Source organism: Aphelocoma coerulescens, chromosome 1 (assembly GCF_041296385.1).
Source record: "Aphelocoma coerulescens isolate FSJ_1873_10779 chromosome 1, UR_Acoe_1.0, whole genome shotgun sequence".
Classification (NCBI taxonomy): domain Eukaryota; kingdom Metazoa; phylum Chordata; class Aves; order Passeriformes; family Corvidae; genus Aphelocoma; species Aphelocoma coerulescens.
Window position 1 is genome coordinate 68,419,049 of NC_091013.1, and position 19,641 is coordinate 68,438,689.

General features: G+C 38.7%; 1 protein-coding gene across 1 annotated transcript in view; it reads left to right on the forward strand.

Annotated features, from left to right (window-relative positions):
• The window catches only part of TRPC4 (transient receptor potential cation channel subfamily C member 4), a 133,598-nt gene that overhangs the window by 88,266 nt on the left and 25,691 nt on the right, over positions 1-19,641 (forward strand). Inside the window, exon 4 of the mRNA XM_069011898.1 lies at positions 7,070-7,406. Within this exon, the coding sequence (XP_068867999.1) occupies positions 7,070-7,406 (337 nt within the window). The remainder of the gene's footprint in view (positions 1-7,069; positions 7,407-19,641) is intronic.

A 19,641-nucleotide genomic window follows, 5' to 3' on the forward strand; every position in this document is an offset into this window, starting at 1 on the left:
CTGCTTGGGGATGGGCTGGGCATCACTCAGCTGTGGGTGGGCAACCACATGGTGCATCACCTGTTTCTCTTGGGTTTTATTCCTCTGTCTCTTTATTATTGTTGTTGATGTTTTATATTACTTTAACTCAATTGTTCGACTGTTCTTATTTTAACTCACATTTTTTACCTTTTTCTGATTCTCCTCCCCATCCCACTGAGAGGACTGGGGTGGTGAGTGAGCAGCTCAATGGTATTTTGTTGCCAGCTGGGTGTTAAACCATGACACCGAGCGAGCTCACTGGTTCCCTTAAAGACACAGCTGCAGATAGAGCTAAAAGTTGAGTAAAAGTTCACCAGTGGTGTGCATCCAGCAAGAAGCATGATTATTGTGATGGTCTGCTCCAGTTGGCCCAAGGTTTAGAACGGATGGACGTGAGAAGATTCATATTATTTGGTTCAGGAATCAGGGTTTCTGGCCTGAGGCAGAAAACAGGCAGTATAACTGTACCCAAAAGAGTCCAGCACACAGTCCCTAGCTTTTGGATAGGAAAACATAGAGCTGATCTACTCAGTGACTTAAAGCATTTAAATTGCAACTAAATGGTATTTGTCTTAATGAAGCAGTCCTCACAGAGTAAGTGCTGAAATTCTCAAATATAGCCTTTGGGGGAAGGTACAGAAAAGAACATGCAGTGACATCTCTAAAGGGAGAAACAATCTACCAAATTTAGGAGTCTTAGTGAGATTGGGACTTGAATCTGTCATTAGTGCCAATGCTTTTCACAACCAATAGATAGAAAATAATGATGTGAATTTGAAATTAAACTAAATAGAAGACACTGGGTTCTCATTAAATATCTGTGAAAATCTGTAAAATATTAAAAGTAACATATTCTAGGGAAAGAAAAAGGAATTGAGTTTAGTTCTTGTCAAATGGGAGCACTATCATTGGGAAGTGTGTGTGACAAAGCAGCAGACCTCAGAGCAAACTTTTCCTACCAGTGTGGCTGTAATGGCAGTACAGCACAGCACAACACAGAATCGGGCCATGACTGCAAAAAAGTATTAATAAGAAATTTTATGATAAATGTTTTGATATGTTTCCTCCTCAAAAAAGTCCTTAATGTTCATTTGTTAGAGAATGCTATCAGAGACAGTTCTTTGTGCTACAGCATAGCTCACTTGTGTATAACACAGAAAGGAAGTAAATTTTCTTTGACAGTTTTCATTTCTAGATGAAAAATTGCGTCCTTTTTTCATATAACAATCTCAACTGCCTATTGATGTCAGAATGAGAATTTAATTTGGACCTCAGATTTTGTTAGACTGCTTTTATAAATGTAAAAATGAGCACCTGGTTACAAGTGGAGGTTTTTTATATCTTTGTATTATTATTTCATAATACAGTGAAATAAATACTTGAAGGCAACACTGTGGTATGGTAAAGAGCTGAAAACTTACTCTGATAATATATTATTTATAAAAGTATTATTTCTATAAAGACCATATATAGTTAATAGTATCAGTTGTGTTATTTCTTCATCATTTCATTGACTGAGAGATATGTATTATAGCAAAACCAAAGATTAGATTTAATCAGAAGTGAAAATTAAATTCTGTGTTATGTATATGCTTGCATAGCACTAGAATCAGGCTCTGTTATTATTTATACCAGATTCTTTTTGCTGGCACTGTGAATAATTTCTGTTTTTCAATGGTCTCAGGGAAGAGCCAATTCCCAGCGTGACAACTAAGAGATTGAATACCAGAACATTTTCAGATGGGTAGACTCTATGAAGGAGCTAAAGATGTGAAATCAGGAAAAATCATATAGAAAAATCCCTTGTGTAATTACAAACTGCTGGAAGCTTTTGGAAGCCATCATAATGTGAAAATAGAGACTTGCTAATTGCTAATTATGTGGACACAATGTCAAAGTCAAATAACATAATACTGACAGTACAAAAGATACTCAGGAATAGTAAAAGAATACCTCCAATCTCTCCAATTAAGGAAGAAAAATTTTACCACAGTGAAAATATTTTGGCATAGGCAATGCAGAACTGGCAAATTAATGTCACAGAGTATGTCTATTTCTGCTAGTCACAAAATATTTGTGTAAAATAGTTTTAAATTTTTTTTCTTTAATCTCAAAGTTCATCAGGGAACTTGCAAGTCTACTTAGCTTTAATATGTGATCATCTTAGATTTAATGCAATCCATTTATAAAGGAATTGTCCTATGCTGGAGCATGTCTTTCTTCCATCCAGTTCTAACTCTTCCTTCCTAATAGAAGGTTTCTAATAGTTATAATATAAATGTGAATTGACCAGAGAATATTGTCATGAAGATTTTTTTTCCTTATTTTTTCTGTCGAGAAGGGCTTTTCGGTGGAGAAATTAAAAGTTCAAGAGTAATAAGAATTTGGAATCAGTAATAAAATATATTAATCACAGATTAACTTAGTTGATCTATTTAACTGTGTCTTAGCTGTGAGTAGTGTCTCTGAGACAGGCTACATGGGCAGCATTTACACTGTGAGTCCCAGGAAGGCTTCCCTGCCCTCAGTTCCTGTATGCTCTCAAATATTTACTTACAAAGCATGAAAAAAAACATCTTCCCCTCATTTCCTCTGGAGAAAACAGGTCCACAAGGACTAGAAGGGACAAGCTCACCTTTTCTGTGCAGCTGAAGAACAAGACTGTAGGGTGTACCACTGTGCACACTTTTCTTCCATCAGGATATAACTGTTCCCTGTTCAAAACCTTCCTTCATTATTCAGCTAATGTAATAAATGTAGATATAACTACTGACCATATTTCACAGCATATGATGACAATCTCTTGACCACAAAAATGAAGGAAGTACTCAAATCTGTGAGGATTAGTTTGGACATTTTAATAACATCACACAGTTCATTGACAAATTAAACTTTAAAAGATGTTTCAGCAAGAGATTTAGGATAATTTTCCAGTTGTCCAAAGAATACTTTGGATTGGTTCATAGTTAATGTTACTGGCAAATTAATCTCAGAACCATAAAGAAAAGTCTTCAGTGAAGAGCCGGATATTTTTGTTGTTTCAGGACGTTGCTAACCAACCTTGCCAGTGTGTTGTTACATAAAAAGCCAACAGCATGAAACTGGATATTAGGACCTCTCAGAAATGCATATATCATTTGTAGATAAACACACTGTGTTGTGTTTTCTTATATAGACCTTTGCCTGCAGCACTGGTCTATAGCACAGAACTGCTTCCCTGTGCATACAGCTCTTAAAATGTGGACGTAGTATTTTATATGCTTGCACCATACCATACCATACCATACCATACCATACCATACCATACCATACCATACCATACCATACCATACCATACCATACCATACCATACTATACCATACCCTATGTTGTTTCTTAAGTATTTTATGGCAAGTGATTTAAAGCACATTACCAAGGCTCCCTCTGTCTCCAGCCATATCAAATGTATAGTCCGTGTACGTTTTTCCTTTAATCAGGATCCAACCAGTGCTAGAACTCTCTTGTCAAAATTGTATTTTGAGAAAAGTGAAAGCGAATTTCTTATGAAATGATTACTTTAAAAATTGGATCTTCAGTTTCTGGGATTTGAAAATTTTCCAGACTTACTGAAAAACTTCCTGTGCCTCAGAACACCATCCTTAACACATTGTACCTTAGCCACAATAGTCCCAACACCACAAAATCTAATATGGGTATTAGGAGACAAGAAAGTTTTTTTAAGCCTGTTCTGAAATGCGTTCTCTATTAACACTGACAGTTTTGCATATTAATCTGTTCAAAGATTAGAACTAAGCAATGCACTGCCCACCCCATCATGGAGCATCCTCCAAATGGTGCATTCAGCAAGGATCTCTTCATGGCATGAGGTACCTCTGCACCAGTTCTGGTCTGCCCAGTCCCAGGGCAGCCCAATATTTGGACATCAAAAAACCCCTCCTTTTACTTAATATTCTCTACATTAATTCCCTTTTAGCCATGCTTGGCAAGGATTAGGTCCCCTACATCTGTCACCAGCTTTTGCTAGCCACTGAAGCTGTTCCTTCATGTAGGTCCCCAACACTGTGGGGGTGGCCAAGGGTGTTTAGAAAGCGGGCACAGGCAAGATTTAGGATCTTGATTACTTTGGGTGAGAGGATGCATAATGGGAAGATTTTATAAACAGGAGGCAGCAAACATGGAGCTGGTACTCTTTGGGGCAAAAAGAGAAAAATATTTTATTGAGGAATTATTTCACGAGTCTCACTTTTTCACCAGTCAAGCAAAACACTAATCTGTACCTACTCAAACTAATTAGGTTGAAAAAATTTTTAGAGAAAATAAGCTTGGCAAAAACATAACTTTGAAACCATCTTCTCTGACTGCGTACACTATTATTCCAGACATTTATACCTTGAAAGAAACAATCTGAAACCTTGAGAATTCATTTTTCCTAGTGGAGGAATACACTGTGTTGCTCTTCTTTAAGGCTATTTTCAAGATCCTTACAGTAGGAGTAAATTTTCTTATCTTTCACAACAGTCAGAGGCAGCTTCACTGCTGGTCTCTGGTAGGCAAATTTGTCTCTACTTAAAGACTCTGGCATTTCATTAACATACACCAGGTTTGAATTTGGCTCAGGTAATCAATTCTGACAAGATCCAGACATATATAGAAAAATGCATGCTGACTCTTATTTCATTCCAATCTAAGGAGCATTTTTTACCAGTAGTAATCCCAGTGATTTTAGAAACAGTTTAAAAAGTTACCTATTATTCATCCCCAAAGGAACTTGGCTCCTGTGGTTATAAGTATTATCAAAATAATGTAAGATCCCATACTAGGTGCATTTGATTAGAGTTCAAATATGAAATTATTTAGTGAAAATAAACAATTTTGTAATAAGAGGAAAAAAGTTTGTGCATAGCTTTACTAAGTATTCAGCTAATGATTTAATCCAATGTATGTATGTGATACACTTAGTGTAAGCCTATTGGGTTTGCGTGGCAAGATTTTGGTAGCAGGGTAGTTTCAGTGAGAAGCTGCCAGAAGATTCTCCCTTTCTCCCATGTTCAATGCGAGGTGAATCCAAGATGGATGTGCTTCTGGCCAAATTTGAGCCCATCACTGGTGATGGTGGTGCCACTGGGATAGCAGATTTAAGAAGGGGGAAAGAAGTTACTGCACAGGATCAATTTCAGACAGGGTACAGGGGAGAGAAAATATGTGAGCAACACAATTCTGCAGCCAGGTCAGTGGAGAAGGAGGGGGAGGAGATGTTCCAGGTGCCAGAGCAGAGACTCCTCTGCAGCCGGTGCAGAAGACCACGGTATGGCAGACTGTCCCCCTGCAGCCCATGGAGGTCCATGGTGGAGCAGAGATCCACATGCACCTCTCAGTAACTCCACACTGGAACAGGTGGATGCATGAAGGAGGCTGTGACCCACTGGGAATCCTGCACTGGACCAGGCTCCTGGCAAGACCTGTGGTCCTGTGAAGAGAGGAGTCCAAGCTGGAGCAAGTTTTCTCGCAGGACTTACAACTCCATGGAGGACCCATGCTGGAGTAGTCTATTCCTGAGGAACTGCACCCCATGGAAGGGACTCATGCTGGAGCAGCTCATGAAGAACTGCATGACTCCAGTGGGAAGGAGTCATCTTGTAGACAGTCATGTTGGAGAACTGTCTCCCATGGGAGGAACTCCATGGTGGAACAGGGGAAGAGTGTGAGGAGTCCTCCCCCTGAGGAGAAAGCAGTGGCAGAGACAACGTGAGGAACTGACTGCAGCCCCCATTCCCTATTCCCTTGCGCCATGTGGGGGTAGAGATAGAGAATTTGGGAGTGAAGTTGAGCCTGGGAAAAAGGGAGGGGTGGGAGGAAGCTGTTTTTAAGATTTGATTTTATTTCTGATTATTCTGCTCTGGTTTGGTGGGTAATAAACTAATTGCCACAAGTCGAGTCTATTTTGCCCATGATGGTAAATGGTGAGTGATCTCTCCCTGTCCTTATCTTGACCCATGAGCCTTTCCTTCTCTCTCTCCTCTCCCCAGTTGAGGAGTGGCATGATAGAGCAGCTTTGTTGGCATCCAGCCGGGGTTAACGCACCAGAGTACCAGAAGGAAAATGCTTATTCCCTTTCCTTTCCTTTTCTTTTCTTTTTTTTTTTTTAAATGCAACTCTGGCCCTCTTTGATACATATGTTGCTTCTATTCTATGCCTTTTGTGTCAACTCTTGTGTGCTGCTACTCTATGTCACCTTATAAAAGAAAACAATGGGGAAATAGGAACTAGTGATCAAAGAAAAGTATGACATAAAACCTTGATATATACTTATTTGAAAAGCTATCTGAAAAATATTAAATATTTACTTGCTTTTGGGGTGTTTTGGTGAAATTCAGTTTTAAGGATCATATTCTGAGAAATTAAATCCCATAATGGAAACAGATAGACCATAAACTATCACACAGGATAGGTGTGTATCCTGACAAGGATTAGTGAAATACTGGGCAATACTAGTGGTTTTTTAAGCATTTTATACTACGTCTGTAAGAGTTTTGTCAGTATTAAAGCATGTAAACCTGCTTTTTAGAGAATTAGCAGGGAATATACTGAGAACAGTTTGTTCATGGCTGTGGAATTCAGTTTCATTGTTTGCAGATCTCTGTTGTGCTCTTTGGTTTCATGTCAACTTCTACCTCATGTTCTGTGAATTCTTCACAAACGTTGCTGATTAAATAATGGAGGTATCTGTGAACTTGCTTTTCAGTTTCAAGTCAGGTTTTGAGGTCCATGTGTTTCACAGTCTGTTGACTCTTTGTGTGCTCAACCGACGGGGAAGTGAGGCTTTATTGTGAAAACTACTATTTTCTGTCTCTGCACTATACTTTTGGCATTGAAGGTAAGGCAGGCTGACCCAGCCCTGTCTTACTGGTATTATCAGCATGAGTGGGCTTGCACAGGCTGTGGATTTTTATTATTTTTTTTTTAATCTCTACCTACTAAACATACATAGAATGAAAAAACTTTACAGAGGTAACAAGAAACTAACTCTCTTCCTTTCTTCTTTCTGTAGTTTGTTGCTCAGCCCAACTGCCAGCAGCTGCTCGCATCCCGCTGGTACGACGAGTTCCCCGGATGGCGGAGGCGACACTGGGCAGTGAAGATGTTGACATGTGTTGTGATAGGACTCCTTTTCCCAGTCTTCTCTGTGTGCTACCTGATAGCTCCCAAAAGCCCATTGGGGCTGTTCATCAGAAAGCCATTTATCAAATTTATCTGCCATACTGCATCGTACTTGACTTTTCTGTTCCTGCTGTTGCTTGCCTCTCAGCACATCGACAGGTCAGACCTCAGCATGCAGGGACCCCCACCAACCATCGTCGAGTGGATGATATTACCGTGGGTCCTGGGTAAATGTATTACTAAAGAAAATACAGTGAAAAGTATTTTTGACCCCTGTGGTTTTGCCAAGCATTCCTGAGGCAGGATACAATAAATTATTCACCTACTGAAGCAGGCAAATGGTCCATCTCCTCCAGTGCTTAGCAAGAGTAGTTGACAATGTAGACAAACAGTAGAGTTTGAAAATCCAGAGTGTCACCATCTCATAGATTACAGTGAGGAAAAACAAAAGATATCAAGGGTTCCTTCCTATGACTATGCAGTGCCCTGAAACATATATATTGTTTTGCATTTTAATATCAATTTTCTCCAGACCAGAAATTTTTCTGGTTCTTGTAAGTTTCCATATTTTTAACTTGCTAGTCTACTTTATAAAAGGATCCCTTTGCCAGAATAATTATTTTTCATGTATGGAAATGAGCCATAATGTAATTTCTGTAGCGTTATTACTAACCTTAGTTACCTACAGTATGCTTCTTTCTAAATGACAGACCCACATATTGCAAATAGTGATGATCAGCATTTTCAAGTGAGTATTTTCATTAAAATACGCACACAGAGTATTGTTTTGGTGCAAGACCAGTGATGAGGACTTGTCACTCAATTCAAACCAAATATCCTGTATTAGAAGGAAAAAGAAAATTCCCTAGCATTTTTAAAATGGAAAAAAAAAATTACCACTCTGTCCTCATAGTTTAAAATAAAAAATTCAGTCTGGAATTATTAAAAGTCTACTTTTTGTGGGCCATGTCATCCTTAAACATGGTTCTTCCATCCTGTGATCCTAGGATTATCCTAGGTGCTCCCTAACTTTGCCTGTCTACCCTGCCAGATGGTAATTTCTCTCAGTGTGCTGTGGTCTCTCTCCTTTTTCTTATTTAAGAATCAACACAATTTGGACCAGGTCAGGGCAAATATATTTGTCTAAAATAAAAGTACAGAAGGAGGGACTTAGTAGTCTTGACTGCAAGAATTTAGGTTTGATATATTCATTAAAATTGTCATCACATAGGTTCCTGCACAAAATTTCAGAAATTTTGGTGGGATTTTGATACCGTTATTTCTCCCGGAGCTTCCCATTAAGATACTGTGTATCTTCCCTTTTTCCCCAAACTTGTGGGTTTCTTTAGAGCAATTAAACTGTCAAGGCTTTTGGCCCCATTGATCCCATATAATTTACAATATAGTGTTGAATTCATAATACACTAGTTGGCTGTGCCTGATATTTCGGAGAACAATAATTCAGTGGCTTTTCCTCTATATGTACCTTGGTAGAGCGCTGTGGGAAGCAGGAGGCAGGTGTGCATATGTTTTTCACTTAGAAAAACAAGTGTGCATGACTGAAAACCCTGTGTACACTACTTGTCAGGCACCAGTCAGAAGGACCTGCCTTCCACAGGTGAACTGTGTTTTGGTATTTCTCCCATGGTAGCACAGCAGTCCTCACCACCAGCCTTCACTGTGAGGTGTGTTGTCCTTGGCTGGGTAAATATTTCTACTACATTAAAAAAGACAATATCCAAGATTGTTGCAAAGAAATTATTCAGTCTGGGAGGTTGTCTAGACTGATATTTCTTACAGACAAGTAAGTAACTTCAGTAAGCAAGTTTCACATTTAAATATTAAAAGAAAAATTTCCTCCAGTTAATTTTCCCAGTTTTGTACCTTCAAGAAATGAGAAACCAATATAAAAGTTATTAGCTTAATATATTACTTCCTTAGAAATAAGTGCTGCAATATTGAGGAGAAGTAGGAGGCTCTTCTGTGCTGTGCCATGCCCAGAGGAGATGTTAGTATCTTTTCTGTCTGGCCTTCCAAAATAGCAGGTGGTCAGTATCTATTCGGCTTTCACAGTATCCGGAGGCTAAAGGATAATAAGAACAAATGCATAGCTGACACATAGACCTTGACATGCCAAAGTGGATTTTATCCTTAACCTGTCTTTTAACAGAGCTGAGAGAAAGAGGCACAATTTGAGAAGGGCAAGAGCTAGTTTCTGGTAAAGGCAATTCAAAAATTGTAGTAACTAGCTCCTCTCCAGAAAACACTCAGTGGGAAGAACCTCTATTGCCCTCAACCCTTGACATAGTTGTTTACTTAGGAAGATGTTTAAGTAACTCAGCATCCCAAAGCACTTGTTTGAAGAAGCTATTAATCCTGAGAGTTATGGCGATCAAGATGACTATCACTTCTAAAAGCAACATTAATATTTTCAGTATAGACTCATATTGGCCAGATTATGCCTGTGCTGAGCAAACCCTTCATCTGCAAGCAGTATAGGTCAAGTCAAGGGAGTCACTTCCATAAACAAAAATTCATGAGCATGGATGAAGATCAATATTCTGATACCGTGTGGTTAAATAGTTTGTAATTAATCTAGGCTGTGCTGTTCAGGAAAACCGTGCCTTCCAAAATCTCTTTCATCCAAAATGATGTATTTTACACACTGATCTCTAGTGTTTCCTAACTAGAAGTTTCCTGTTGCAGTTTCACATTTTCTGTGTTCAGCCTTCAGATTTTGGTTGCTGTAGTGCCTTAGCCCACCCAAATAACGAGGCCTCTGATTCACCCATTGTAATCTCAGGGAATTCATTAGGTACCTAATTTCCCCCTACCAATGAAGGAGACACACATCTCCACAGGACATTTCAGCTCGCAGCATGTGATGAACGTGTCTATTTCAGCTTTTTTGTTTGTATATTCAGGTCTTTTTCATGCTGTGTTTTTTTGTTCCATTGGTTTTTGTTGAGGGGGTTGTTTTTGTTCATTTTGTTTTGGTGGATTTTTGGTTGTTCTGTTTTTTCAGTGTTTTTTGGTGGTGGTGGTTTTTTTTCTAAAGGAATGAATCTCAGCCAAACCCTGTTCTTTTCCTATTCACGTACGTACAAACTATAGTCTAGTCATCTTTTAATCAACTTAATATTTTTCTTAAGCCCTTATCAATAAGCTAAGGTTTGTTTCCAGACTGCAATTTAGTTTCTTCTCTCATCTCTTCAAACTATAAAATTATGCAGTATCCTTAAAAAGAGTAAATGAAGCACTCTTCAAGGGAGACTATGTCTGAGGTACACAGAGATATTTTTGCATTTTCTGGATGTAAACAAAAAATTTTTTCATTTGAGTCAAAACTAGTGTGTCTCTAGGGTTTTAGTTCTTCTCTGAAACCTGAAACATGACCAAGTAAATACTTAATTGGGAAAGGATATCCTGGAGCAGCAGCAATATGTCAAAACTATTAATATTTTAAACAATAGAATTGTTTTGTTTTCTTTTAATTCAGATAGCTGTGGATGTAGTTTCCATTTTAATACTATCTCTCTTAAAATTAAGAGAGGAAGAAAAGCTCACTGTTTCAGGTTCCTCATCAACATGAACTTCAGGACATATTTCATGCAATTTAAGTTTCAAGGCTGTCCATAATGACCTAAGCTCTCCGGTGAGCAAATAGTAATCAGCATTTGCCAACTACTATGTAACAGAAGGCTGAATGTGCATAATTAGCACATATTAAAAGTGTCACTAGAGTAGGAGGCTCAGAGGAAAAACTTGTATTGGGCTACATTTCCATGGAGACTATCGACTTTACATTTTAAAAGTCTCTTGAGGAAACTTCTGCATTAATTTTGTCTTTTACATGATTAGATGATTACACAAGTGGTGCTCCAGTATGTGGTGATTATCCATGGAACAGTAAGTCAGTGTTACAAGGCTGTCATAACCTTAAGAAGTAGTTGTGGAAAAAGTTCTCAGTAAGAAGAGCCAGAATCTCCTCTCCTTGCACTTAGAGAAGTAAGAAACAAGCTTTGGCTCATAAGGAAAATTAATTGTCTTCTTATTAGCTGTTGCTTCACACTACAGAAACATAGGCCTGTTTACTATATTTGAGAATCTATCACCATTGTAAAATGAACAGGAAAATAAAGAATATCATCTTGGGAAAAAAATCAAGGAAGAACAGCTTTTTCCATCATATTCCCCATCCAGTTTTTGAGTATTCTCTGAGCATGATAGCAGTGATTCAGAGGGGAAATCAAATAAGACCCCACTTCAGCCTCTGTATGCCTTGACTGCAGCTCATGTAAGGATTACGTTGATCCCTGTACACTTGTCCTAGCTGTTCTTCTGTCCTAAACCATGGCCTCAAACCTAGCAGTGACTGTACTGTGTCCTCACAGTGGGCATTTGCTTCACCAGCAAATGCTAAGAAATTCAGAGGAGAAAGGCATCAACCAGAAAAATTAAGTGTTTGGCAGCTGAGGTTAAAAAGCTCCCTGTCAGATGTTCAGGGTGGCTGCAGCAAAGGACATTTTTTTTGGCAATTTCTTTTGATGAGTTTTTCACTCTTTTATGGTCATATTTAAATGTTCATTTTAATTGCATTGTTCAGAAGAATGCTTGAAGCAGGAATGCAGCTTTACTGGATCTCTTGAACAATGTGTTCCCCATGCTTTCTGTCAGAATGGTTTATGCTATTGGAGTACATGAATCTATAGAGAAGGTGGATGTTTGGGAACTGTGCAAAATTGCAAACATTTGTGGTTAGCAAACTGCTGGTGGGATGTATGGGAATGTATGGTCCTGTCAGTCCTTAGCACAATGCACATCCAAATCAATGGCACAGCAAAACACTTCAGAATAGCTGATCTTAGAGGTGACTAGTACAGTGTGCATCATCATCTAAATTAGGTCAGGAAAGTGTTGTGTAAAAAATTAAGCACTTAGTATGAACTGACATGTTTCAGGGAGCAGATACGGAGGGCAGTATGGCTGGCAAGATGAAACAGTACATAACCAATAGTGACATATATAGCACAGAAGAGGAAAACAACCCCAGAGAAGGCAGGAACACAACTTTGTTTAAGGAAGGATAATATACATAATGGCCACACAAGGCCATCTTGTCCAAACTACTGCTCAACACAGGCTAACTGCAAAGACAGATCACATTGTTCAGGTTCTTGTGCAGTCAGATCTTTAATTTCCCCAGGGATGAATATTTCACAGCCTCTCTCACAGTGCCTGTGTCTAGCAACTGGTAAACTTTTTTCCTGATACTAGTTGCAATCTCCCATGCCACAACATGCAACCATTATCTCTTGCCCTTCCAATTTGCACCTCTAGAACAAGTCTGGCTCCAGCTTTTCAGAACTAGCAGTTTCATTAGTGGGTGACAACAGCAATACAGAATCACAGAATATTCTGAGTTGGAAGGGGTCCACAAGGACCATCTCTTAAGGCCCATACAGGGATCAAACTTACAACTTTGGCAGTATTAGTACCATGCTCTAACCAACTGAGCTTTGAGACTATTAACTGCCCATTAGTGTTCTCTTCTCTAGCCTGAACAAAATCAGATCCCTCAAACTCTTCTTGTACATCATGTCATCTAGCCCCCATTCAGCTTGATGGCCTTCCACTAGGTTCACTTCAGCCAGTTAATGTATCTTTTTTTTTCAGTATTCCAAAACTGGACTCAATAATGAAATTATTTATTTAAACATCAGGAGAGCCACTTCTTCTCCTGGATGCCTGTATCTTGCCATAATAGGACCTTTTACTTGATTACTGTTACTCAAGTTGTAAGTATTCAAGATAAATAATTTCTATATAGATTATTTTATTTTATTCTTTGGCTGTTGGTGATGTTGGCTGATATGTGGCTTTTTGTACTTTAAGACTTTATCTAGAATGGTCTTGTTATTTCCAAAATGGAGGCCAAAGAAAAGTGTTCTGTTTTGATTATAATAAAAAAACGCCAGGTGACTTTTTCCTTCACAAGTACTTTTAGTGACCTGATACAGGACCCAGACACTGTGCACAGTTGTTCCCTTCACAAACAGCCATTTACCCACGGGAAAGCCAGAGGTGTGTGTTTGATTTTGTGCATATTCTCCTGAAATAGTTGTACTCTGTTAACAAAATATGCCCCAGAGAGTGGAAGCCCCTGAATTATGCCAGGATGCCTCTTATTACCTTCATATACCTTCAGCAGAGATGAGTTCATCTGTCCAGGTGTAAAACAGAAGAGCTTTTTTAAGCCTCGTCAATACTCACTGAATTCCCTGGAATGACTTTCCTTTGCTTCACTGATCATTAGCATTAGCATTTAGATCATTAGCAGCTTGCCTCACTTTTTGTATCTGTGAAAAACTCTACATCACATAGCAGAGCAAAGTTGAGTTTGTCAGTTAAATGGTTTCACAGCCCAGCAAAAATATGTTCTCCAAGAAACATACTAAAAGGTTGTTGATCTTGGCATGCAGAGATTGACCCCAAGGAACCTCTTGCTTCCCATCACTTAATGGTAAGGAACAAAAATAGCACAGAGCAACCAACCTTTTGTGGGAAAGGTAAGGCCGAAATTAGCCAGGGATCCACAAAACTTTTTGAGGCCAAACATAGTTCAGGATATTGCCTTTCATATCTCTCTCTGTCAAATTTTGGTGTTATTTTTCACAGTGAGACTTTAACCATAATTATAATTTTATAAACAACAAAAGGCAGTGTTCTAGACATGGCATAAATCTTTGTGAATTTCCACAGTTGCTGGAAATTGTTTTTGCAGTTGCTCAAGTTTCAGTACAACATTGGAATTTAGACAGGCTGTGTGTAAGGTTTTTTTTCAGTCTCGTGCAAAAGAAACAACAAAGAAATAACTTCTCTCTGAAATCCATTCAAAGGTGTTTTAGGTTCTAAGAGATGTGTTCCTTAAGAGTAAAATTACAGCTCTAGGTAGCTATAAGGATCAAGCAGGATAGATCCAAATGTTTTCTAATCGAAAGTTATCTACCAGCACTAATAGATACTGTGTTTAACCCAAGCTTTATTCAAAGGAACAGAGAATGTTTGTAAGTGTATTGAACTGCTGCCCTGCTCAGAGTTGCAAGGTTTGCCATCAGAGTCTTAATTTATGGAAATTAAGAAAAGCAGGTTCACATTTTTGAAAAGATATTTCAGTATCTGATATCCAAACATTTCAAGACTGGAAATACAGCTTCAAAATTAAAATCTGTAGATAAATATCTAAAATAAAGGCTAATCTTATCAGTGTATATTTATTGATGCATCTACACATTGATCATATGCAGTATGTGATGTCTATTACTAAATTCTTAAGGATTTTTTAAAAGTGTTATGAGATTTTTAACGAAAGATGTTATTTTTCTAAGAACGTTCTTATTTCAGTGCTTTTTTGTTCTTCAGTAAGACGTATTTTCATTCTGTTGCTTTGAATAAAATTTAATTTTACAATATGTAGGGTTTATTTTATAAGAAACAACTTTTTTCATTAATACTCAGAAAATTTTCCTGCAAAAAAAAATTTAGCTCAAAAAATCTTTTTTTTCTCAAAATTCATTTTATCTGATGAATTTTAGTTCCTTTCTTGCTTCAGGCAAACTGGACTTCAATCAAATGGTTGCAGTTGATCAGCTTGCATGTATAATAATTCACAATGCTTTACAAAACCTCTCCATGGTGTCTGTCATTCCCAGCGCCCCATGGGGTCTGTGGGATTTCTGCCCTGAATTTATCTCAATTTCATCCCATTAAAACCATGGGCATTTAATGAAATTTGTCATCTCAGTCTGTTTCAAAATATCCATGTTGTAATTTCTCTTTTACTGCTCCAATATGTGGGTATAAACAATGCAGCAAGTATTTGAAAGTCTCACCCTCAACTTTCCAATTTAAGTCCTTGATTAATGAAGTGGAAGAGCTGCATAATGTTGATAATTTCCTTGTAAGTGGCAATAAATGATAAGAGCATGGAATGGATAGGTGAGGGTCTAAGAGGCAGGTGTTAAATCTGGCTGGTGTGGAGAGATAGCAAAGACACAGTTTGAGCAAAGAGACAAACGGAAATAGTGAAGAATATCCAGCTAAAGTAGTGAAATCTGCCCTGAGTGGAATTATTTCAGCTAAATACAGGCATCTGGAAGTTAGACATCTGTTTTAATTAAGCCTGATCCTCCATGGCTCTCTTTTCAGCCAGTGGGAAGATTGACCCACCTGCAGATGACAGGATTATTGCCTTGGAGATTCTTGTTTCCTCCCAGGGAGGTAAAGAGGGCTTTGGGCAAGCAACTTGTCCCCCGCCTGTCAAAAAGGCTCTTGCTTTTAGATCTGCTCCCTGTCTTTCACTGGTTTGTCTTAGCAGTTTTTCCCCAATACCTGTGTGCAGGCTGGCAGTGTCCCCTCTGTTTTGTTGAGATGTCACCTTTCTTGCTTCTGAATATGTAGCTCTGACATGAGCTCTGTCAGTGTGCAGCAATGTTGCTGCTTTAGCACATTAATAATCAGGCAGTGCCTGGACTCTGGATCCCTTTCCTACCTGTAGCAGTGCCTCTATTAGACAGTCTTGTCGCTGCATGTCATCTCTTCTGTCATGCAGGTTGTGTTTGGAAATGCCCGAATGACCTCCTTGCATAATCAAATCAGGTAGTATCCAGCTATCCATAAATCTTCCAAGTAGAAAAGTGTACAAGGTCACAGAGATAATGCTGCTCTGATCTCTGGATGTATTTTTCTTCAAAAAACAAAGCAAGCAAAACAAAACAAAACAAAAACCAAAAAAAAACCAACAACAACCAAAAAAACCAAAATGAAACAAAACAAAACCAACCAAAAACCACATAGATTTTCCAAGTCTTTTCCTGATTCTCCCAGTGACTGTAACAGAACAAAATTGGCATGTTTTATCAGAGCCTGTGGAGGTAAGAGTGGTCTGACTTCTTCCCCCCCAAGACATTTCCTTCTTGTAAAAAGATAGTTCTGATCTACAACAAAATTTCAAGGCCTCTGGCTGCGTGAGCATAAATTAAGCCTAAACAGCACAGCTGGGAATCCCTGAGGTTTGTTGTTCAGAATACCTTCATTGCATAAGCTCATCAGGCCGTAGAGACATCTTCAGCCTTGCATAAAGGCTCTGGGATTTCAGAGTACACTTTTCTAGGATAGCCCTTCAGGCACACTTGGGAGGATTTACAGAACTCCAGAGGGTCCGGTTCTTCCAAGATTCATTGCCCCAACTGAGCCCCTTTAAGGATCCCTAGCCATGGAGACCTGGTAGCTGCAAAGACTCCGATCACAGCTATCATGGTGAGATTGCCCTGGAGTCGTGAATTTGGGCAATCAACCTTAGGACTTGGTACCAAGATTTGCTTTCAAAAATACATGTATGGGAAGTTCTCCTGTGCATACATGGACTGTGTGTCTTTCACAAACGTAGTATCCATCCATCCATCCATCCATCCATCCATCCATCCATCCATCCATCCATCCATCCATCCCTCCATCCCTCCATCCATCAACATAGCTTCAAGTTGTCTGGAGTGACGTAGGATCTCAGAAACTGTATTTATATATTGAGTTTGGCTGGCAAGAAGAGTAAACTATCACATCTCCATCACAGCCAGCGAAATTATGGGACTTTCACTTCTCCATTACAATTTGAAAAAAACATGCATCAGGATGTACATAAAAGTCATCTTGAACAAAGAAAATAATTAGAACTACCACCTTTAAGATGTCAAAGTATACTCAGAACTTTCAGCTGCCAAATGACTTCCAAATTTCTGGTAGCTTGGATTAATTGTGTTTCTAATTCAAAATGATCGAATTTTCAGCAGCCATATACTCTCTTCCACTATTCTATAATAGGTCAGTATTTCTCTGTTAATGTCAACTTTAAAATTACATTTCACTTTCTGAAGCTCAGGAAGTGCTTGGGGAAACAGTCTGGCTTTTCACTCACAAAACAGATCAAATGCAGCAGCATTAGTCAGCATTTCTTTTTCAATCTGTACATAATCCTATTATATTTTAGGCAGTGCTGTCAAAGCATATAATGCTGAGCAACAGTCTTACAGAGAACAGCCCCGTTGCAGTCTATGTCAGTTCACGTCTTTGGCTGGTTATGAACTATAGAAGATCTTGGCAGAAGGCTTTAATTAACTTAAAGGCTCTTGTTTAAGCATTCTTCTTATTTTTCATCCCAACCTATTACTGCTCTCTTTTCAAACCATATTTTAAAGAGAATCCTTAACTCTGACAAGTTACAAAAAATTTTATTTCATTCTATGAATGTGTGTATTGATTTCTGCAAAGCCTTTTTATTTGGGGGTCTTCCACCAATGCAACTGTTTGCTTTCTGTGCCATAGCAGTCTTGCCAATGTCAAGATCCTGCAACTTTTAAGTGAAAATTTATTAAATTAAAAAGAGCAAGGCACTGGTCTGTGACACTAAGACTTAGGAGCCATATCTGTATTACACAGACTTCAGCTCTGAGCCTGGATCCAGGTCCTCTCCTGCAGCACAGTGGTGATTTTTATCTGCTATAATGCAGGTGGAGCAGGGGTGATTCAGAGCAGTGTCTGAAATGTGAATGGGATATAGCAGCACACGAAACAGCTGCTTTTACGACCTAATGATGGTTAGGTCTTAAATAGTTATGCCTGAAAGGTAGTGGAAGAACAAGCAGGGACATTTTCAAGTTCATGGACTGTGTGATGAAGGATGGAGAGCACTGTGGCGAGAAGGGGGAGGCAGATCTGCTGTCACCATGTTCATACGGCAGTGTCACGGGTTACCAGGTCTTTGAAGAGGAAGTGGTTAAGTCATTTCACAGGCTGAAATGGGCAGGCACCTAGGAGCCTGCCCGAGTAGCCTTGTGAAGGTGTGTTGCCTTTGTGATGGCACTTGGGCAGCTAACAGCAGCATTGCCATGTGTGCTGTTAGTGGATGTTGAGCCGTGCCGTGCGATCATGTCCAGCTGTTCTCCCACTGTTACTCAGCACAATTGATTGCAGCTTTAAAATAAGTGTTCACTTTGTAACAGTGCTGCATTTTCTGTGTTAGTTTTATCTCATACACTACAGATAGAGCTGCAATCTGCCTGTCTTGGCTGTTGTAGGCAGTAAAATGGGCCTATCCCACTTTGCTGTCTACATGTTTCCAGCATGGTCCTTCCTCAGATTGTGTTGCCCCACACTGTGGGGCAGTGTGTTGCTGAAATGGTGATGGCAGCATGGCTGAAAATTAATCCTATGAAAATAAAAATTGCTGGATCAATCAGATCATTCAGATACTCCTGAGGCTTGTGATTATTGGTGATGACACACAGATGGGACCATGTGTCTGAGGTTTGAGGGTGAAGTTAGTAAGGAAGACAACTTTTCCTTTTGAAAGCAACCAAGGGACAGAAAGACCAAGCCAATACACTACAAAATTAAACTATAATAACTCAAAAACCTACCTGGCACAAACAAGAGTAGACCAGAAATTACTTCTTAGGGATCATGTGTGAGAAAAATCACACGTTTTCCATCCAGTCAGCCAGAAGACCATTGAGAAAAATGTTAAGGTTTAAGGAGAATTAAGTTCATATTAAGGAAATGCAGAACTATATAGGCCCCTGCAGAAGATCTGTTTAACATTCTAAAAGAGCAGGTGAAGAAAAGCCATGTTGAATTAACTGTGTCTCAACACCAATATGTGAGAGATTTGCCTTATTTTTGGAATTTTGCCCCTCTAATGAGCACAAAGAAATTCCTATAAGAAAATAATTAACTGTGAAAAATTAAAAGCTGTAATGGTATTGTTATCAAAAAATCTCTGTAGATAATGTGAAATATGCATCTAAATATTCCATGTTGTCTTATTAACATATTATACAGTAATGTGGAGTATCTTCTTTGGGGTGGTTTTAATTTTTATAGCATTAAAGAGTCTACCCACAGTTGTCTCTGAAGCTGTTAAACCAAGTTCATGTCAGACAACTTGCAAGATTTCCCACTTGGATTGAATATTTCTGTTTCACTGTGTCTAGCACAATGTGTGCTCTGCACACCTGAAGACAGTTTCAATTCCTTCATGTCCCAAAGGAAGGTATCAACAAAAACTTTTTTCTGGAGACACTACTCTTTGATATGGAAAAGGAGACTTTAGTTTAGCATTGACAATAACAATAGAAATTCTCTTCCTTATTGTGTGGGTTCCAATCAAAATAAATTGTGTTGGATTACTTCTGCAGTCATAAATTTTCCAGTTTGAAATACATTGCATCAGTTGCCAAGGACTGAGTTGGCATTGGTAACTTATTTTAAGACCCTTTTTATACTTTTTAGGATACAATGAGAAAGAGATTGAAGAGAACCAAAGAAACTGTCCTTATACAAGCAGATTACTTTTTTTTTTTTTTTTTTTTTTAAGTGGGTTTTGTGTGACAAATTAATTCCGGAAAC